Source organism: Mauremys mutica, chromosome 1 (assembly GCF_020497125.1).
Source record: "Mauremys mutica isolate MM-2020 ecotype Southern chromosome 1, ASM2049712v1, whole genome shotgun sequence".
NCBI lineage: Eukaryota > Metazoa > Chordata > Testudines > Geoemydidae > Mauremys > Mauremys mutica.
In genome coordinates, this window is record NC_059072.1 from 124335947 (window position 1) to 124357422 (window position 21476).

General features: G+C 40.5%; 1 protein-coding gene across 5 annotated transcripts in view; it reads right to left on the reverse strand.

The window, feature by feature from the left end:
* Positions 1-21476, reverse strand: part of PACSIN2 (protein kinase C and casein kinase substrate in neurons 2) — a 138123-nt gene that overhangs the window by 24252 nt on the left and 92395 nt on the right. For all 5 annotated transcript variants that reach the window (XM_044994504.1, XM_044994480.1, XM_044994488.1 and 2 more), the window contains exons 3-5: positions 7274-7430; positions 5931-6166; positions 5005-5160 (exon numbers count right to left, since the gene is read on the reverse strand). In XM_044994504.1, coding sequence (XP_044850439.1) covers positions 5005-5160; positions 5931-6166; positions 7274-7430 — 549 coding nt within the window. The remainder of the gene's footprint in view (positions 1-5004; positions 5161-5930; positions 6167-7273; positions 7431-21476) is intronic.

The following is a 21476-nucleotide window of genomic DNA, read 5'->3' on the forward strand; positions in this document are numbered from 1 at the left end:
TATGGGGGGGAGGGAGGGAAGAGGGGACTAATGTCAGGGTGTCTCCCCCTCCTCCCTACTCCTGCACCCCGCTTACCCAACTTCCATAGAGCAGGGGGGACACACAACAGATGGAGGGAGCTTCTAGGCTGTAGCTGTGGTCTCAGGTCTCAGCAAGCTGATTTAATTCACAGTTTACTTAAGCCTGGGGTCAACTACTTAAAGGGGAAATGCGCATTTTTTTCCCCTCACACACAGGGTGTGTCTCTCTGCTGCCCTCCCTCCTTTCCTGCTGCCTTGTAGAGTGTTGTGAGAGTTAACCCTTGAGGGCTCAGTCAATTGCTAGTTCATCTAGCAGTAAGGCATTCCTTGGGAAATATCCCACTCTCTGACTCCTCCACCAAGCTTCACAATCATCATCACTGTGTACCAGTATTAAATTGTTTGTTTAAAACTTATACTGTGTGTGTATATATAGTCTTTTGTCTGGTGAAAAAAATTTCCCTGGAACCTAACCCCCTCATTTACATTAATTCTTATGGGGAAATTGGATTCGCTTAACATCGTTTCGCTTAAAGTTGCATTTTTCAGGAACATAACTACAACGTTAAGTGAGGGGTTCCTGTATGTTGAACAGCACTGGTTCAAGTACAGATTCCTGCAGGACAACTATTTACCTCTCTCTATTCTGAAAACTGACCACTTATTCCTATCCTTTGTTTCTGATCCATGAGAAGACCTTCCCTCTTATCTTATAACGGCTTACTTTGCTTAATAGCCTTTGGTTTTTTGAAAGTTCAGGTATACTATATCCACTGGATCACCTTTGTACAAATGTTTGTTGACCCCCTCAAAGAATTCTAATAGATTAGTGAGGCATGATTTCCCTTTACAAAAACCATGTTCACTCTTTCCCAACAAATTGTGTTCATCTATGTATCTGATAATTCTATTCTTTAGTATAGTTTCAACCAATTTAGTTGGTACTGAAGTTAGGCTTACTGGCCTGTAATTGCCAGGATTGCCTCTGGAGCCCTTTTTAAAAAATTGGTGTCTCATTAACTATCCTCCAATCAGAAGCTGATTTAAATGATAGGTTACATGTCATAGTTAGTAGTTGTGCAATTTCATATTTGAGTTCCTTCAAAACTCCTGGGTGAATACCATCTGGATCTGGAGACTTACTATTGTTTAATTGATCATTTTATTCCAAAACCTCCTCTACTGACACCTCAATCTGGGACAGTTCTTCTGATGTCTTATCTAAAAAGACTGGCTCAGGTGTGGAAATTTCCCTCACATCCTCAGCAATAAAGACCAATGCAAAGAATTCATGCAGCTTCTCCGCAACGGCTTCATCTTTCTTGAATGCTCCCTTAGCATCCTGATTATCCAGTGGCCCCACTGATTGTTTAACAGGCCTCCTGCTTCTGATGTATTTCATTTTTTTGCTGCCAGTTTTTGAGTCTTTTGCTAGTTGCTCTTCAAATTCTTTTTTGGCCAGCCCAATACTTTTACACTCCATTTGTCAGAACTTATGCTTCTTTTCTATTTTCCTCAGTAGGATCTAACTTCCAGTTTTTAAAGGATGCCTTTTTGCCTCTTACCACTTCTTTTACTTTGTTGTTTAGCTATGGTGGCAATTTTTTGATCGTCCTATTTTTTTAATTTGGGGTATACATTTAATTTGAGCCTCTATTGTGGTGTTTTTTTTAAAAAGTTTCCATGCCGCTTGCAGGCATTTCATTCTTATGATGGTTTCTTTTAATTTGCATTTAACTAGCTTCCTCATTTTTGCATAGTTCCCCTTTCTGAAGTTAAGTATCACTGTAGTTGGCTTCTTTGGTATCCCCCTCCTCCCCCAAGGATGTTTAAATTCAATTATATTATGGTCGCTATTACATAGTGGTTCAGCTATATGCATGTCTTGGCCAAGATCCTGTGCTCCACTTAGGACTAAAAACTGCTTCTTGGAGCAGGTAGTCCTGGAACCCACAAGGGGAGAGGCAATCATTTATGGTGTCTAGACATTTTATCTCTGACTGGTACATGCCTCCTCAGGAGGGGATGCAATGTGGAGATAGTTGAAATCCCTCAATATTATTGAGGTTTTTTTTATTATTATAGCCCCACTAATCTCCCTGACCATTTCACAGTCACCATCACCATCTTGGTCAGGTGGTTAGTAGTATATTCCTGCTGCCATATTCTCCTTATTCAAGCATGGAATTTCTATCTACAAAGATTCTATGGTACAGTTTGATTAATTTAAGATTTTTACTATATTTGATTCTATGCTTTCTTTCACATATAGTGCCACACCCCCCTCCAGCATGATCTACTTTGTCATTCTTATATATTTTGTGCCCTGGTATTACCACGTCCCATTGATTATCATCATTCCATCAAGCTTCTGTGATACCTATTATCTCAATATACTCATTTAATACCAGGTACTCGAGTTCACTCTTACTAGTATTTAGACGTCTAGCATTTGTATAAAAGCACTTATACCATTTTTCACTGTTTAGCTGTCTGCCATTATGCAATATAATTGAATGTGACTCTTTTGCATTTGACTGTTTCTCTTCAGTTCCTGTACTATCATCAACTTTCAGTCTCTCCTCTTTACTAGGATTATAGAGAATCCCCATTAATAGATCCTCCCTTAAGGGATGTCTGTCCAAACCATGTGCTCCTCCACACCCATCAACTTTCCCCAAGCCCCTAGTTGAAAACCTCATCTACAACATTTTTAATTTTACATGTCACCAATCTGGTTCTCTTTTGGTTTAGGTGGAGCCCATTGTTCCTGTAGAGGCTCCTCCTTTCCCAAAAGGTTCCCCAGTTCCTAATATACCTAAACCCATTCTCAATACACCATCATCTCATCCATGCATTAAGACCCTCCAATTTTGCCTGTCTGTCTGACCCAGTGCGTAGAACTGGAAGAATGTCAGAGAATGCTACCATGGAGGTCCTGGACTTTAGTCTCTGACCTCAGCCTAAATTTAGCCTCCAGGACCGCTCTGCTACCTTTCCCTATGTCACTGGTGCCTACATGGATGATAACCACTAGCTCCTCCCCAGGACTGCTCATAAGCCTGTCTAGATCTCTCAAGAGATCCACAATCTTTGCATCCAGCTGGCAATTCACTATGTTGTTCTCCTGGTCATCACAAACCCAGCTATCTATATTTCTAATGATCGAATCCCATTACTATTATCTGTCTCTTCTTAACTGGCGATACCTCCCTACTGTGCTCAGAAAGGAAGACTCAACCAAATACTCTTACCTTAAAAGGTGAGCTAACCTGTCTAGTGTCATATGGTGATTTCAAATCTGCCCACAACCTGAACAAGAGAGCTCATTGGTACAGAGGCAAAAGGTAGACAATGAAAGCAAGGTTAATTCTGGCTGTGCAGTCAGCACACAATCACTTGGTACAGACAGCACAGGAAGTCTGTGCTAGAAGCATCTGCACTGCAGCTGGCAGTCCTGGGCACTGACTGAATCAAAATCAATATATAGAGGTTGGTACCAGGTCAACTGTGGATTGCTCTTTCAAGAGGTACTGTGGGTACTCGGACTGGTTCAGTGCTGAATATCAGAGGGACCTGATTTGAGCCAGAACTACCTTTTGGCTGCAAGACTTGGAGATTTTTGCCTCATTTTACTAGGCCCCTGGGTGGGTGACCTAGGCCTGTGTTTGTTAGGAAGACACTGTTCCCACATCCCCTTATGATGATTGAGTAGAGGAGGTCTTAGCTGCTCTATCAGGCTTAGTAGTTGAAGTGTTCGATGTTTTAAATAAAGAGAGCCTGGGAGCTCCAAGTAGAGCCCCAGCTCACAGGAGCACTAGATGTTGGAGCCTGATCAGGCTTTGTGGGTCCTTCTCTCTCAGATTCAGGAGAAGCTCTCAGAATGCTCCAGGAGAAAAAGTCTGAGGTGGGCCTCTCTTGCTTTGTGTCCTTTTAGTAAATAAGCAACAGACTGAGCACGCATCAGGGATGTGCCTTACACAAAGTCACTCTAATCACAAAAAATTGTGATTACCAAAAACTATATTTAAAAGTTATGCGAGAAACTGAAAAGAGCCAGCTAAATCAAATCAAGTTAGATCTATCCTTTAAATGTATGGTTCTTTGATCTATCTTTGACTAGGTCTTTGCATCGTACAACGTACAGACATAAAGGAGGAATTCACATAGCTCTGTGAACATTATTGGTCCTGTCAATTCAATGGGAACATATAGGACACTTAAAAGGTGAGGCTCTGAATACGTACAGAAGCATTATAGATAGATGTAGTAAGTGTTCTAATAAATCGCTACAAGAATGTAATGCTGAGCCCTGGGGGGGTCAAGGAAAGGAAGAGCTGCTTTTTTCCCTTCTTACACCCCAGAGAATGGCACCCCATATGGGGAATCACTCAAAAGAGGCAGAGAAGAAAAAGAGCAGAGAGGATCTGAGTGGGTAGAGGATGTCCAAATGGGGCAACTGGTAGGGGAAATTTCACAGATACATTTACTCTTTGACATGGCATCAGTTTGACTCAACTGCCTTTAATGCACTATTTAACTATGCTAAAGAGGTACATTCTGCAGTCAAATAAGACAATTTGCATGTTGCAGATAAGCTTTTTTTACCCCCAGCTCATGGCCCCGGAAACTGAAAGGATAATTCAGTCCTCACCCCACTCCTAGAACTCCCTTTCTCCCCCCGCACTCTGCGATACTGAAAGCAACACTACTGTGTAAGGCTCATTTATTACCATTGTTACTGTTACAAACCTGCCATTGCCACGTGCTGTGGAGAGAGGGTTTTATGTGTTCCTAACACTGTGGCTCTGGCACAAGGACCATCATTTAAAATGCTCCCTGCTCCATATAATGAGTTTGTCACTCCAGCATTGCACTCGCTTGTACTGCAGCTCGCCGTACATATATTCCATACACAGAGATTTGCAAAGTAGCATGCACAGAATGTTAAATGTGAACAGTACACTAGTATGCAGAGTTTACCTTTAGCACATCTTGTTTGCTTTTTTCCACTTTGTCTTGTAATTTCTTAAGTTGTTCCGGATTCAGTGCTGGATCTGCTTTGCTGTTCATTTCTCGGGATATAGCCAGTTTCTCTTCTTTGCATGCTGCATGGTATGCTTTCTTAGCAGCTTCCACCTACAAATGAAGTTTTGAATCTTTCTGTCTAGTACAATTTACAAATAATCAGCAGCAGCTATGTATGTATGAGTAACTTCACCGTAACGAAAAAATAAATAGAATTTTGTTTGGAAGAACCTTACATTCAGACCCATTGCTTTGCTCAAGCAATTTTAACTACAATATAATGTAGGAGAATGAGAGGGAGGAAACTAAATATTAAGAGATCTGACATTCTCCTTCCATACAAAATAAGTTACTGTCACTCACTTTAGCTTAATAAACTTATTGAGGAAAGAAACATTCAGTGATGCCTCAAAAAAAGCTCTGAACAAAATGTGTGTGTGTGTGTGTGTGTGTGTGTGTGTGTGTCTCTCTCTCTCTCCCTCTCTCGAGTCCCCTCCCATACATTCGTTTAAATAACAGACACAATGTTAAATCAACCAACCAATCTCTCCATTTCTCTCAGGATGTTTTTCCTTGAGCTCATTTTTCCTGTAGCATGTGCCTCAGCTAAGTCCTAAAACCTATATCTGTACAAACAGATGCTGTAAAAAGGGCAGAAAAGTAGGTTAACTCCACCTTCTCCAGAACTATGCTCAGGCTACTGAGGTTGGAGAGAGGGCAGTGGTTACTGAGAAAATATCAAGAGAAGGTTTGTCTTCAGAAGAGGCTCTAAAGCAGACACCTAGTTGAGAAAGGATCCAGTACACTGTGGTTTTTCATACTTTAGTGATTTCTATGAGGCATCAAAATATTGATGCGCAACATGCAACCTACTGCTGTACCTCTTTTAGCTTTTTCGCCCAGGGTTTCTGTGCCTTTCTGTATCCATCTTCTGCTTCTTTCGTTTCCTTAAATCCTCCTATCATTTGCTTATGAAAGGCCTCCTTCTGCCAGTTCTTGATCTTTTCAAAGTCCTCATTCATCAGTGCACTTTTTATGTCTAGATGTAATTCACTCACTTTTTCAGCTTCTGACATAACTGCATGCCAAGCCTTTTCTACTGTTCCATACTGTGGACCTAAACACAACAGGACAAGTCATTTCCAATAAATCACAACACACAGGACTTTCATCCCTAAAAAGCCATCTGAAGCTATTTGTTGATATTGAGTTCTTATATTGTATTTAGTTGTATGTGATCCATAATCCTATCTTTGTATCTTAAATCTTAAATCAGAGATTAGTGTATTTTCATGCTTATTAAAAATTATGTAATTACAGATTAATAGATTAAATCCAGAAAGAACCATTTCGATCATTTAGTCTGACCTTCTGCATAACACATGCCTTAAAATTTAAACCAATAATTCTGACATGAAACTCAATGTGAGGTTGAATTATAGCATATCTTTCAGAAAGACATCTAAGTTTGATTTAAAAATTTGTAGTGACTACAATCCACCACATCCCTTGGTGAATTATTCCAGTGGTTAATTACCTTCTCTAACAAGTATCAGATGGGTAGCCGTGTTAGTCTGGATCTGTAAAAGCAGCAAAGAGTCCTGTGGCACCTCATAGACTAACAGACGTATTGGAGCATGCATCCGACGAAGTGGGTATTCACCCACGAAAGCTCATGCTCCAATACATCTATTAGCCTATAAAGGTGCCACAGGACTCTAACAAATTACAACTTGTTTTCAGTTTCAAGATTCAACTTCTAACCACTGGATCTTGTTATGCCTTTGACTGTTAGAAAGACATCTATTATCAGATATTCTCTTCTCAGGTAGGTTCTTTTAGACCACCATCAATTCCCCTCTTAACCATCTCTTCAATAAGCTAAATAGATTGAGTTCCTTAAGTCTCACCATACAGTAGGTTTTTCAGTGCTTCCATCATTCACTGAACCCTCACTAATTTTTCAAAATTTTTGTGGATCTATAAACACCAGGAAAGAAGACAATATTCACTTGTTTTGACATGAAACAAGTTAGTCACAGGTGCAGGAGTGGATGCCTTAATTTAGTTTTGATAACTGTGCTCATCTTTTACAGCATTTGGTGTTTTTGTAAAGACCCCATTAAGAGGTAAAGAAATTCTGCGCACCCTTTCACCTTGTAATCACTAACATTGAAATGTTCCTTTTGAAACTATTTTCTTCATCTCATGACATTTTGGTTACCTTTTTCCACAAGTTGTTTCCATCTTTTTGCCCATTCTGTAAGCTGCTGAGCATAGGTCTTCTCTATTCTTGCACGTTCATGAATACAGTTCATGAGATCGCTGCAAAGTCTGTGACCATCATCAATTCGCTTTACTGTACGTTTATAATTTCCAACCTAGGAATACAAAAAATATTGAGGAATTGCTACCTGAAAGCTGTGGGCCACAAGAGAGGCAAATCTCCAGTCTATCAGCAAATAGGAGAACAGTATGAAAATGGGAATCAGATTATAAAAAAACAGTAAGAATCCATTGTTTTTAGCATAATTTTCAACAGAAAGGGCTAAGTTAACTTAAAAAGAAAGTATGAGAAAGTGTATATTTTGTTTAAATAGGAGAGCTAATATGAGATTTTAATTTCAAGTACCATGTTTTGTGTAGAAGACTACAGCAAGCCAATAACAGCTCAAGGGTCACACTGCAGGCTTTCCTGCTAAAAATAGTGTGGTCCACTTTGAAAGTTACACTAAGCTAAGATAAAAACAGAGCCACTAATATACATTAAGGTCAGCACTTCTGCACTAATAGAATCTAGGACTGTAATAAAATTATAGCCCTTTCATAACGTAATTATGGCTGCAGTTTAAGCAAGTCACCAGGAGAAATTTTTCTTAAGAACAATTGCTTTACAGTATTTGATGTTTGCATAATAAAATATTCTAGTTATTGCTTCCTGATTTTCTATTTTAATCTCAACACAGAAACACAAGATTTTACTTTAACACCTGTCACTAAGGGGTTCAATAACCAAGTCCTAATTTGCTGTTCAATGTGTTAAAACAAACTGCACCTTTCTGTATTATGGAAACTACAGCTAACAATGAATGAATACAGGAGCACTGTGAAATTTACATTTAGTATGACATTTAAAGGAACTCTCCAGGGTAAAGGAGTACAAAATGCAACATGGAAGAGCTCAACCACTTCAAGTCTGGCAGAGACTCAGAGGACAGGCAGCAGATTTTCAACAATGAAACACAGATTAAAATATGGAATAAGTAAGTAGCTACCCATTTGGGAAAAAACTGAGAGCCAGCACCAGGCAACTCTCGATTTAGTCCTCAGTGGAGCACAGGAGCTGGTCCAAGAGGTAACTATAACAGGACCACTTGGAAATAGTGACCATAGTATAACAACATTTAATATCCCTGGGACGGGAAGAACATCTCAATAGCCCAACTATGTGGCATTTAATGTCAAAAAGGGGAACTATGCAAAAATGAGGGGGTTAAACAAACAGAAATTAAAAGGTACAGTGACTAAAGTGAAATCCCTGCAAGCTGCATGGATGCTTTTTAAAGACACCATAATAGAGGCCCAACTTCAATGTATACCCCAAATTAAGAAACACAGTATAAAAGAACTAAAAAAGAGCCACGTGGCTTAACAAGCATGTAAAAGAAGCCATGAGAGATGAAAAGACTTCCTTTAAAATGTGGAAGTCAAATCCTAGTGAGGTAAATAGAAAGGAGCATAAACACTGCCAAATTAAGTGTAAAAATGTAATAAGAAAAGCCAAAGAGGAGTTTGAAGAACAGCTAGCCAAAAACTCAAAAGGTAATAAAATGTTTTTAAGTACATCAGAAGCAGGAAGCCTGCTAAACAACCAGTGGGGCCCCTGGACGATCAAGATACAAAAGGAGCACTTAAAGATGATAAAGTCATTGCAGAGAAACTAAATGGATTCTTTGCTTCAGTCTTCACGGCTGAAGATGTTAGGGAGAGTCCCAAATGTGAGCCGGCATTTGTAAGTGACAAATTGAGGAATTGTCACAGATTGAGGTGTCACTAGAGGAGGTTTTGGAATTAATTGATAAACTCAACATTAACAAGTCACCGGGACCAGATGGCATTCACCCAAGAGTTGTGAAAGAACTCAAATGTGAAGTTGCGGAACTATTAACTATGGTTTCTAACCTGTCCTTTAAATCGGCTTCTGTACCCAATGACTGGAAGATAGCCAATATAGTTAATGTAACGCCAATATTTAAAAAGGGCTCAAGAGGTGATCCCGGCAATTACAGACCGGTAAATCTAACGTCAGTACCGGGCAAATTAGTTGAAAGAATAGTAACGAATAAAATTGTCAGACACACAGAAGAACATAAATTGTTGGGCAAAAGTCAACATGGTTTCTGTAAGGGGAAATCGTGTCTTACTAATCTTTTAGAGTTCTTTGAAGGAGTCAACAAACATGTGGACAAGGGGGATCCAGTGGACATAGTATACTTAGATTTCCAGAAAGCCTTTGACAAGGTCCCTCACAAAAGGCTCTTACATAAATAAAGTTGTCATGGGATAAGAGGGAAGGTCCTTTCATGGATTGAGAACTGGTTAAAAGACAGGGAACAAAGGGTAGGTATAAATGGCAAATTCTCAGAATGGAGAAGGGTAACTAGTGGTGTTCCCCAAGGGTCAGTCCTAGGACCAATCCTATTCAACTTATGCATAAATGATCTGGAGAAAAGGGTAAACAGTGAGGTGGCAAAGTTTGCAGATGATAATAAACTGCTCAAGATAGTTAAGACCAAAGCAGACTGTGAAGAACTTCAAAAAGATCTCACAAAACTAAGTGATTGGGCAACAAAATGGCAAATGAAATTTAATGTGGATAAATGTAAAGTAATGCACATTGGAAAAAATAACCCCAACTATACATACAATATGATGGGGACTAATTTAGCTACAACAAATCAGGAAAAAGATCTTGGAGTTATCGTGGATAGTTCTCTGAAGACATCCACGCAATGTGCAGAAGCAGTAAAAAAGCAAACAGGATGTTAGGAATCATTAAAAAGGGGATAGAGAATAAGACAGAGAATATATTATTGCCCTTATATAAATCAATGGTACGCTCACATCTTGAATACTGCACACAGATGTGGTCTCCTCATCTCAAAAAAGATACTGGCACTAGAAAAGGTTCAGAGAAGGGCAACTAAAATGATTAGGGGTTTGGAACGGGTCCCATATGAGGAGAGATTAAAGAGGCTAGGACTTTTCAGCTTGGAAAAGAGATGACTAGGGGGGGGGGGAAGATACGATAGAGGTATATAAAATCATGAGTGATGTGGAGAAAGTAGATAAGGAAAAATTGTTTACTTATTCCCATAATACAAGAACTAGGGGCCACCAAATGAAATTAATGGGCATCAGGTTTAAAACAAATAAAAGGAAGTAATTCTTCACACAGTGCACAGTCAACTTGTGGAACTCCTTGCCTGAGGAGGTTGTGAAGGTTAGGATTATAACAGCGTTTAAAAGAAAACTAGATAAATTAATGGAGGTTAAGTCCATTAAGGGCTATTAGCCAGGATGGGTAAGGAATGGTGTCCCTAGCCTCTGTTTGTAAGAGGGTAGAGATGGCTGGCAGGAGAGAGATCACTTGATCATTACCTGTTAGATTCAGTCCCTCTGGGGCACCTGGCATTGGCCACTGTCAGTAGACAGGATACTGGGCTAGATGGACCTTTGGTCTGACCCAGTACGGCCGTTCTTATGCAATGTGCAGCCAGTAGAGAAAAAAATATCCATAGGCACCATGAAGGTGAACTAAAGCTTTTGTAAACATTAAAAACAATTAACAGAATTTGTCCAGTCTATAAACATGAGAATTAGTTACTCAACTTGTTTGTTAAAACCACTCGAATGCAAAGGAACACAAAATTCAGTTGTCAGGTGGAGGATGAACTTGTATTCAAATATTTCATATTAAAATGCATTTGACATCTTCACATCTGGACACAGTCTGATCGTGATCTGAAGTCCTAAATACATGAAGCTGTTCGCTAAATCTTTTAGATTTACTTTTTACAAAATTTTAGAACATAATTTTGTAAATGACTGAAAATTGAACAAGACAGCAAAGTAACCTATCTGTAAATCCACTTGATTCAGAATCAAGTACACAGGTACTCCTGGTAGAATTTTGCGCCACTGCACGTGCGCAGAATTCACGTCCCCCACATACGTCTTTGCTTCGCCGCAGAAAAATGACTGACAGAAAGCAAAGGGAAGCTGGAAGAGCAGTCACTCACCACTCCCTAGCTACGCAAGATCATTCCTTCAGGCACCAGAAGCAGCCAGCGGAGAGGTTAATCACCGCAGGGCTGGAGACACCCCAGGCAGTGGATCCTACTCTGAGCCGGGATCAGCTGATATTCTTGGCTAGAGGCAGAAGAGGATGGGACTTCCTCTTCCCCTGCAAGGAATGGCTGGGGCTGTGTCAGACCCACCCCCAGAAACCTCCCCCAGTTGCAGGAAGCTCCCCTGCTTCCTGCCCCCATCACTCCTCAGCTGTGGGGGGGAGGGGCATCACTGTACAGGAAGCTGCTCCCCCATCTGCTCAACCCCCATGCATGTGGATCTCCCATACCTAGACACCCCCACCAAACCTCACCCCAAAAATCCAGAACCCTCCTAGCCCTCCATACCCAAACCCCACCCCACTGAACCTCAACCCCTGCATCTGGACACTGCTGCACCCAGACCCCCTGCCTCCGGACCGCCATGCCTGTACCCAGACCACCCCCCTACTGAGCTCCCTGCACTCAAATTCCCACCATGATGAGCCCCATCCCCTGGAGCCACCCTGAGCCCCCACATCCAGACCCCCATGCCACTGACCCCCAATTAGCTGCACCCAGACCCCCACCCCACCAAGCTCCACTCTCCCAGCACCCCCACCCACTGAGAACCCCACACCCAGACCCCTCCACTGAGCCCCAACCACTTTCCACCTGGAAGCCTCTGCAGAGTCCCATTGACCCTGCACCTGGAAACTTCCCCAATTGCCCCCACACCTGGAACCCCCTCTGTGCATCCAGATCCACCCCCCACAGTTAGAGCCCCTACTGAGCTGCCTGCCCCACACACAATCCTCTCACCCCCCACCTGAATCCCCCCCACTGAGCCCTTCCACACTTGGATCCCTGCCTGCTCCACCTGGCACAGAGAGGCAGGGCCCCAGGGTGTTTCTGGGGCAGACCCAGGCCTTGTGCTGCGTCAGGGTCGGGTGTAGCCTCAGCACTGAGTCAGTGTCCTCGGGGTGGGAGGTGAGGAGGCTGCAAGGTGATTTCCCACCTTCGTGCAGCCAATGCTATGCTGGAGCCTCTGCATTTAATTTATTGACCAATAAAACTTGCAGAATTTTAAAATATTGTTCACAGAATTTAATTTTTTTGGCACAGAATACCCTCAGGAATAATGGGTGCACACTTTTAGAATATTCCTCCCACTTTTAGAAGAGGGGATTAAACAAAAGCAATTGTTTTCTACATTACGATAAAAGGTCACACTTCATTTTCAGCTCATCAATTCTATGCTGATATTTGATATAGAAATATGCTATGCCAAAAGTCCAGTTCTGAAGGCAGCACATAAGTTAGGGTGGCAATCCCATGCCCCCCAACAACAAGTTTGCAAAAAAAAAAAAAAACCCCATGCCCTTTTGAGTCAGGACCCCCCCCCCAGTCACAACACCATGAAATTTCAGATTTAAACATCTGAAAATGTGAAATTTGTCAAGTTTCAAACCCTATGGCCGTGAAATGGACCATAATGGACTGTGAATTCGGTAGGCCCTTACTGTACTATACGCTATAACTTTTACTCTAACACTAGCTATTAACTATGTACAATAAAACTAGGCTGTGACACAGGGCCAGAAAGGGTTAAGCAATTTACAGGTTAATTGACCCAGATTCAACCTTTAGAGACATATTAGCAGATAATGTTTGGGTTTTGGGGTTTTTACATACATATTGTTAGAATGTAATCAAACAGTTCCTATCTCTCACTGTATTTTGTTAATTCAGAGATCAAAAGGAGATATTAACATTTAAATCAACTGTGAATGTAGTGATATCACTGTCTCGATTTCTTTTTGAAGTATATAGCAAATTCCCTGCAAATGGTGGGAGATAGGCAATTGCCTTATGTTAATCCATACAGCTAATTACCGGTGATGTTTAGGAAACAGGTTACTTCAAAGACACTATTGTTCACCTGAAGACTGCATGCTATCAAGAGGATGCCAAGAAACTGCATAAAGGGCTCTTGGGACCTGATCCTTTTGATCTCAAATTTGCTTATGTTTCATTAGGGCAAGTCTGAGCCATAAGATTGAGGTCTTCAATTTCATTTTGGATCATCCTGTTATGGAAAATTGGACAACCTATGGACTAATTCTGGAAGAACTCTCTGCAACTCTAGAGCTCACCATCTCTACTATGAAACTGACCTAAGAACTACATTCATGTCTGTATGTATAATCTTTTAACCAATACTCCCTCTCTTTTTTAAAATAAATTTTAGTTTAGTTAAGAATTGGCTGTAAGCGTGTATTTGGGTAAGATCTGGAATATTCATTAACTTGGTGGGTAATGTATCCGATCCTTTGGGATTGGTAGAACTTTTTATATGATTTACAAGATTTTCAATAATCCTCATCATATTTGACATGGCTGTCTGGGAGGATGCCTCAGGCTGGGTTGCTTTAAGGGAACTGTTTTATTGGCTTCTTGGTAACCAAGAAGGTATTGTAGAAGCTGTTTTGTTGCTGGCTTGGTAAATCTAAGTATCAGAATAGCCACCAGTTTTGGGGATTGTCTGCCCCATTCTTTGCAGTTTGCCCTAACTGAGCATGGCACCCCTGGGACCCTGGTAACATAGGCTAAGAAGATAAATTCTGAGGTTGTGAAACAACAACCAGAGTTCCAACTCCAGCCATCGGGCGATGAGAAGGAACTGAGAGGAGTGGGGTGGCGCCATCTCATGCAGCCAGGGGAAGTGCTACAGGCTCGAGCACTGTCCTTCTGAGTACCACTAGGCAGAAGTCTCCATTTCCAGTGCATGGGGTGCACACACCCCTACACCTACTTGGAATACATGTCTGTATCTACTTGAAGAAATCTGGAGGTAATAAGCTTTTTAGATACGGGACACTATTACTGCTATGACTCTTGATGGAAGGAGTACATTGCATAACAGTGAAAATAAGTGTCTTATTCTCCAGTCAACAGTCACAAGAGGGACACGGTGACACAGATTGACTTGGGATACAGAATCTCACACTTCTGAGTCACTGACCATTCATGTAAGTTAAATGAGTTTCACAGGGCTTGTCTATATGAACATTTAGTTTGTGGCAAAGCCAACATGTGAAACTACCTGACACTAGCCTGCCGTGAACCAACTGTCATGTGGACCCTGCTGACACACACTAACAGTTTCTTAACGCGCTTTGACCTACTCTAGTTTCAAAGAGGACTAGATCAAAGCACATTAACAAATTGTTACTTTACATCAGCAGGGTCCACAAGATAGTTGGTCTGTGGCATGCTAGCATGGGGTAAATTCATATCTTGCTTGCTGTGAACTACATGTTCATGCAGACAGGACCCAATTCTAATTCTTAAAAGACATCCCACTTCCAAAAAGAGTCATCTTAATATATGGAAGCCTTGCTAGCAGTCTCAGAAAGGCAGAGGCTTGAAATTGCTCACTAATGCTTACAGGGACTCTTCAGTCTCCATACAGCTTTATAAAACAACTACACAGGTAAGACACAACAACATGTCTGCAAAGCACAAGGTATTTATAGATTTCCCAAGATTGAAAACTCTCAATTTTAATGGGCAGGTCAGATCAGTGCACCTGGTAATAGAAATAAGTTTTTTTCGATTGAGGCAAAAACACATTTGCCTGTTCCCCTGCATAGTCAGGATCACTGATTTTCATAGTAGTGTTGCCCTTTTGCCAAGCAATAGCAGAAATTTGGGGCCCTGTGTGTCAGCTTCCCATTTGGAGCAAAATCTGTGATAAACTAAAGTCAGGAATTATCTTAGTGTCATTTATTTCCAAAATATACATCAATGCAATTTCCCTAAACAGCAGTAGGAACAAACCACACATAGATATCTGGGATTCCTGCAAAGGAGGCTAAGAAAACACTGCTTTCTCTCAAGCAGCAACTATTTCGAACCTCTGCCTCTCTCCAGGAACCTAGCAGTCAGATACAGACTACTTCCTTCCAGGAGCCAAAGATGCTCACATGTTCTGACTACTTAACACACAACTTTGTTCCAGCCCTCACACCAGAAACTAGGGTGACCAGATGAGAGAAAGAAAATATCGGGACACATGGGGGTGGGGATGAGGTCACCGGCAGAGTAAAAAAAAGCCAAGTGTTGTGAAATATCGGGACAAATTGCATCCCAACCAAAGACTGGGATGTGGGACAAACGCCTAAATATTGGGACATCTGGTCACCCTACCAGAAACCCAGGTAATCCCATTAGCACTACACTCGCCCTCTGGACCACATGATCTCTCCAGATGCCTCCTGGAATCAGCACTCACCCTTTTAGGGCAAAATAGCTGCAAAATAAAGGAGTCAGCTACTCCTACTATTAGACACAAAGGACACTGCTTTACCTTAATTTTGCCAGTGATCACCTTTGCATCCATGACCTCCAGTAGCAACATAACAGTAGTAAAAAATGACAATAAATTTTTTGGAGCCAGAAAACAATTTGAAAGGTATACAAGAAAGTGTTCAAGTTTACAAAGGCAGTATCACATGCACCAACTTCCTGCCAAAGGAGGCATCAAAAGAGTCTAAGATTATTTATTAAGCCTACCAGAACATTAGTCCTAGGTTATGGGCACCCTTTAACCATCAGTTAAAGACTAAATATAAAAATTACAAAATGCAAAACAAGTAGTATATCCCCACACACACCCCCAAAAACAGTGAGTCTAAGTATATTTATTAAAAAACCCAAGTTCCCAAGAGGTCTCCACACACAACTCCCTCAGTCTTTCCTAAATGCCTGCTCAAGGAAAAAATTTGCTTCGTAGCATGCTCTGAAAGTAAATACATTCAGGCTATTTTGGACCACAAGGGAATAATTTCAAGAGTAATGTCCTACCAGAAGATGCCTCTCTGCTATGCCAAGGGAGTTCCGGCTCAAGAGCCTACACTTATCTCAATTATGGTAGGAGGGAATAAGAATAGGTAGCTACTCAACTTCCCACACCTCCCGACCAAACTACATCTAGAAGCTAATAAGGAGCCAGTGTAGATCACAGACCACATAATCCCCTTAAATAGGCTGCCATATTCCATGCTAGCCTCAGCCTCCAAATGGATGTAAAATCTAGCCCATGCAGAACACAATGCACTGTAGTGATGACAAAGGCATGAACCACAGCAGGAAGACCTGCATCCCAAAGAGGTTGCAACCTCCTGACCAAATGCAGATAAAAAGAGCAGTATTGGTCACTGCAACTATTTGCTCATTTAATGCAGCCACAAACATAACTAGACCACGAGGCTACCAAGATCAGTTACAATAGCTAGTTCAGAAAATATTAAATTAGGAGCAGCCTTTAGTTTTACAATTCAACTACATAGAAACCGTTTTGGTCCAGAAATATTAATCTACTCCAGGAGAAGTAAGTATCCAAATGGCTGAAATTAAGTTTTACTTAATCTCTAATAGTTTCTGTATATCATTTAAACAGTGAATAGGGAAAGGTATCAGAAGGGTCCTGGAGGCCAAATTTAGGCTGTTAGGTATGTAATTAAAGCCCAGGACCTCCACGGTAGCATTTTTTGAAATGCTTCCAGTTTCACACACAAGGCTAGTGAGACAGGCAGAACTGCACAGTCTCAATGAGTGGATGAGATGATGGTGAAAGGAAGAAGGGGTTTGGTTCATTAGGAACTGGGGAACCTTTTGGGAAAGGAGGAGCCTATACAGGAAGGATGGGCTTCACCTAAAGCAAAATGGAACCACACTGCCAGCATGTAAAATTAAAAAATTTGTAGAGGATTTTTAAACGAAGGGATGGAGGAAAGCTGACAGGTGCAGAGGAGCACAGGGTTTGAACAGAGACACCCCTTAAGGGAGGATCTATTAACAGGGATTTTCTCTATCAGGGATAGGCAATCTATGGCAAGCTGATTTTCAGTAGCACTCACACTGCCTGGGTCCTGGCCACCTGTCTGGGGGGCTCTGCATTTTAATTTAATTTTAAATGGAGCTTCTTAAAACATTTTTAAAACCTTAGTTACTTTACATACAACAATAGTTTAGTTATATATTATAGACTTATAGAAAAAGACCTTCTAAAAACGTTAAAATGTATTACTGGCACGGGAAACCTTAAATTAGAGTGAATAAATGAAGACTCAGCACACCACTTCTGAAAGGCTGCCGACCCCTGCTCTATATCCTAGTAAAGAGGAGAGGATAGAAGTTGATAAAGTAAAGGTAGGAACTGAAGAGAAATAGTCAAATGAAAAAGAGCCCCATTTAAATATAACACATACAAGGCAAGCAACTGATTATTGACAAAATGTACACGTCCTTATACACAAATGCTATAAGTCTAAATACTAAGATGGGTGAACTAGAGAGTGTCTGGCATTAAATGAGGATATTGATATAACAGGCAACAAGGAAACTGGATGGAATAAGGAAAAAAAAATCAATGGGACCCAGTAATACCACGGTAGAAAATATACAGTAGAATCTCAGAGTTACGAACCCTAACCACACCCCTCATTTGGAATCGGAAGTATGCTATCAGGCAGCAGCAGAAACAAACAAAACAAATACAGTACAGTACTGTGTTAAACATAAACGACTAAAAAAATAAAGGGAAAGCAGCATTTTTCTTCTATATAGTAAAGTTTCAAAGCTGTAGAAAGTCAATGTACAGTTGTAAACTTTTGAAAAAACTATAACATTTTGTTCAGAGTAATGAACATTCCCGAGGTGTTTGTAACTCTGAGGTTGTACTGTATAGGAACGACAGTAGATTGCACTAGTAGGGGAGTGGCACTGTATGTGAAAAAGCATAGAGTCAAAAAGTAAAAGTCTTAAATGAATCAACCTGTACCATAGAATCTCTACAGACAGAAATTCTATGCTTGAACAATAAGAATATAGCAGTAAGGACTATACTACCGACCACTTGACCAGGATGGTGACAGTGATTGTACAATGCTCAGGGTGATTAGAGAGGCTACAAAGGCAGAAAACACAATAATAATGGAGCATTTCAACTATCCTCATACTGATGGGTAACAAGTCACCTCAGAAGGTATACAGAGATAAAATTTCTAGACATCATCAATGGAGCAGCTAGTCCTGGAACCCGCAAGCAGAAACCCAGGTTTTGATTTAGTCTTAAGTGGGGCACAGGATCTGGTGCAAGAGGTAACTATAGCTGAATCACTCCGTAATAGTGACCATAATGCAATTAAATTTAACATCATTGTAGGGAAAAACGCCAAAGAAACCCACCACAATAGCATTTAACTTCAAAAAGGGGAACTATACAAAAATGAGGAAGTCAATTAAATGGAAATTAAAAGGAACAGTCACAAGGGTGAAATGCCTGCAAACTGCATAGAGACTACACCTCTACCTCGATATAACGCTGTCCTTGGGAGTCAAAAAATCTTACTGTGTTATAGGTGAAACCGCGTTATATCGAACTTACTTTGATCCACCGGAGTGCGCAGCCCCGCCCGTCTCAGAGCACTGCTTTACCGTGTTATATCCAAATTCGTGTTATATTGGGTCGTGTTATATCGAGGTAGAGGTGTATTTAAAAACACCATAATAGAGGCTCAAACTACATAGATACCCCAAATTAAAAAACAATAGGAAAACCAAAAAATGCCATCATGGCTAAACAGCAGAATAAAAAGCTGTTTGATGCAAAAAGGCATCCTTTAAAAATTGGAAGTCAAATCCTATTAAGAAAAACTGAAAGGATCATAAACTCTGGCAAGTCAAGGGTAAAAGTATAATTAGGCAGGCCAAGAAAGAATTTGAAGAGCAACTAACTAAAGACACAAAAAACTAACAGTAAATTAATCAGGAACCCAGACTAGTCAGAAATTTGTCAGAAAACTTGCCAGTCAGTGGGACCACTGGCACTGCTAAAGGATTATTCCAGGAAGACAAGGCCGTTTTGGAGACACTAAATGAATCCTTTGCATCAGTCTTCACTGTAGAGGATATGGGGGAGATCCCTACACCTAAACCATTATTTTCAGGTGACAAATCCCAGGAACTGTTCCAAACTGAGGTGCCAATAGAGGAGGTTTTGGAACAAACTGGTAAATTAAACAGTAGCAAGTCACCAGGACCAGATGGAGAGTTTGCAAATAACTCATATATGATATTGCAGAACTATTAAGAGTGGTATGTAACCTATCACTTAAATAGCCTCTGTTCCAGATGAGTGATGGATCACTACTGTAACAATGTTTTTTTTAAAAGGATCCAGAGACAATTCTGGCAATTAAAGGCTGATAAGCCTAACTTCAGTACCAGGCAAACTGGTTGAAAGTATAGTAAAAAACAAAATTATCAGACACAGATGAATATGATTTATTGGGGAAAAGTCAATGTGGCTTTTGCAAAGGAAAACTCTGCCTCACCAATCAATTAACATTTTTTGATGGTGTCAAACATGTAGACAAGGGTGATCCAGTAGATATAGCATACTTGGACTTTCTGAAAACCTTTGCTAATGTCCATCACCAAAGGCTCCTAAGCAAAGTAAGTAGACGTGGGATAGGAGGGAAGCTCTTCTCATGGGTCAGTACCTGATTTAAAAACCGGAAACAAAAAGGTAGGAATAAGTGGTCAGTTTTCAGAATGGAGAGAGGTAAATCATGGGGGTCCTCTGTACTGGGACCTGTGCTGTTCAAAATATTCACAAATGATCTGGAAAAGGGGGTAAACAGTGAGGTGGCAACATTTACAGACAATACAAAATTACTCAAGATAGGCAAGTCTAAAGCAGACTATAAAGAGTTACAAATGGATCTCACAAAACTGGGTGACTGGGCAACAAAATGGTAGATGAAATTTCATGTTGATAAATGCAAAGTAATGAACATTGGAAAACATAATCCAAACTATACATACAAAATGATGGGATCTAAATTAGCTGGTATCACTCATGAAAAATCTTGGAGTCATTCCAGATAATTCTCTGAAAACATCTGCTCAATGTGCAATAGCATTCAAAAAAGCTAACATTGGGAATCCTTGGGAAAGGGATTGATAGTAAGACAGTAAATATCATAATGCCGCTATATAAATCCATGGTACACCCACACTTTGAATACTGTGTGCAGTTCTGGTCACCCCATCTCAAAAAAAGATATATTAGAATTATAAAAGCTACAGAGAAAGGCAACAAAAATGATTATGGGTATGGAACAGCTTCCATATGAGGAGAGATTAAAATTACTGGGACTTTTCATCTTAGAAAAGAGACAACTAAAGGGGATAGGATAGAGGTCTATAAAATCATGAATGGTAGGAAGAAAGTAAACAGGGAAGTGTTAAAAAGCCTCTCTACAAAAACTAGGGGTCACCCAATGAAATTAATAGGTAGCAGGCACACAGTCAACCAGGGGAATTCATTGCCATGTGAAGTTGTGGAGCCCGAAAGAATAACAGAGTTCAAAAAAAGTATTAGGTAAGTTCAGAGAGGATAGGTCTATCAATGGCTGTTAGACAAGTTGGTCAGGTACGCAATCCCAAGCTTCAGGTATCCCTAAACCTCCAACTGCCAGAATCTGGGATTGGACAACAGGGGATGGATCACTCAAAATTGCTCTGTTAATTCCCTCTGAAACATCTAGCCCTGGCCACTGTCACAAGACAGGCTACTGGGTTACATGGACCATTGGTCTTACCCATATGACTGTTCCTATGTTATTTTCAGTTCCTCTAGAGGAAAAACATCTAAGAGGACTTGCACAATTCAATACATCAGATAGAATATGAATCAAAACTATTCACAGCAGACACCTTGCTAAATACTCATTCGTTCCTGAGATCTCAATGAAGAATTCTTGTGTTACTATTTTATAAAGCTTTTCCACAGAAACATATTTCCTCCAAATGCTGAAAAGCAAAAGCTTTGAATCCAGATGGCACATAGTGCCACCATTTTGGTATTAATTGCTGTATGGCTTAATTTTTCAGTGATAAATTCTAGCGAGACTATAGCTAATCACTAAAACATAGTTTAAAATAAAAAGCAGGTGCTTCAAATAGAAAGTAGATTGTGCATAAATGAATATTCATAAAATAGATTAGGTTCTCTTAAAACTATAG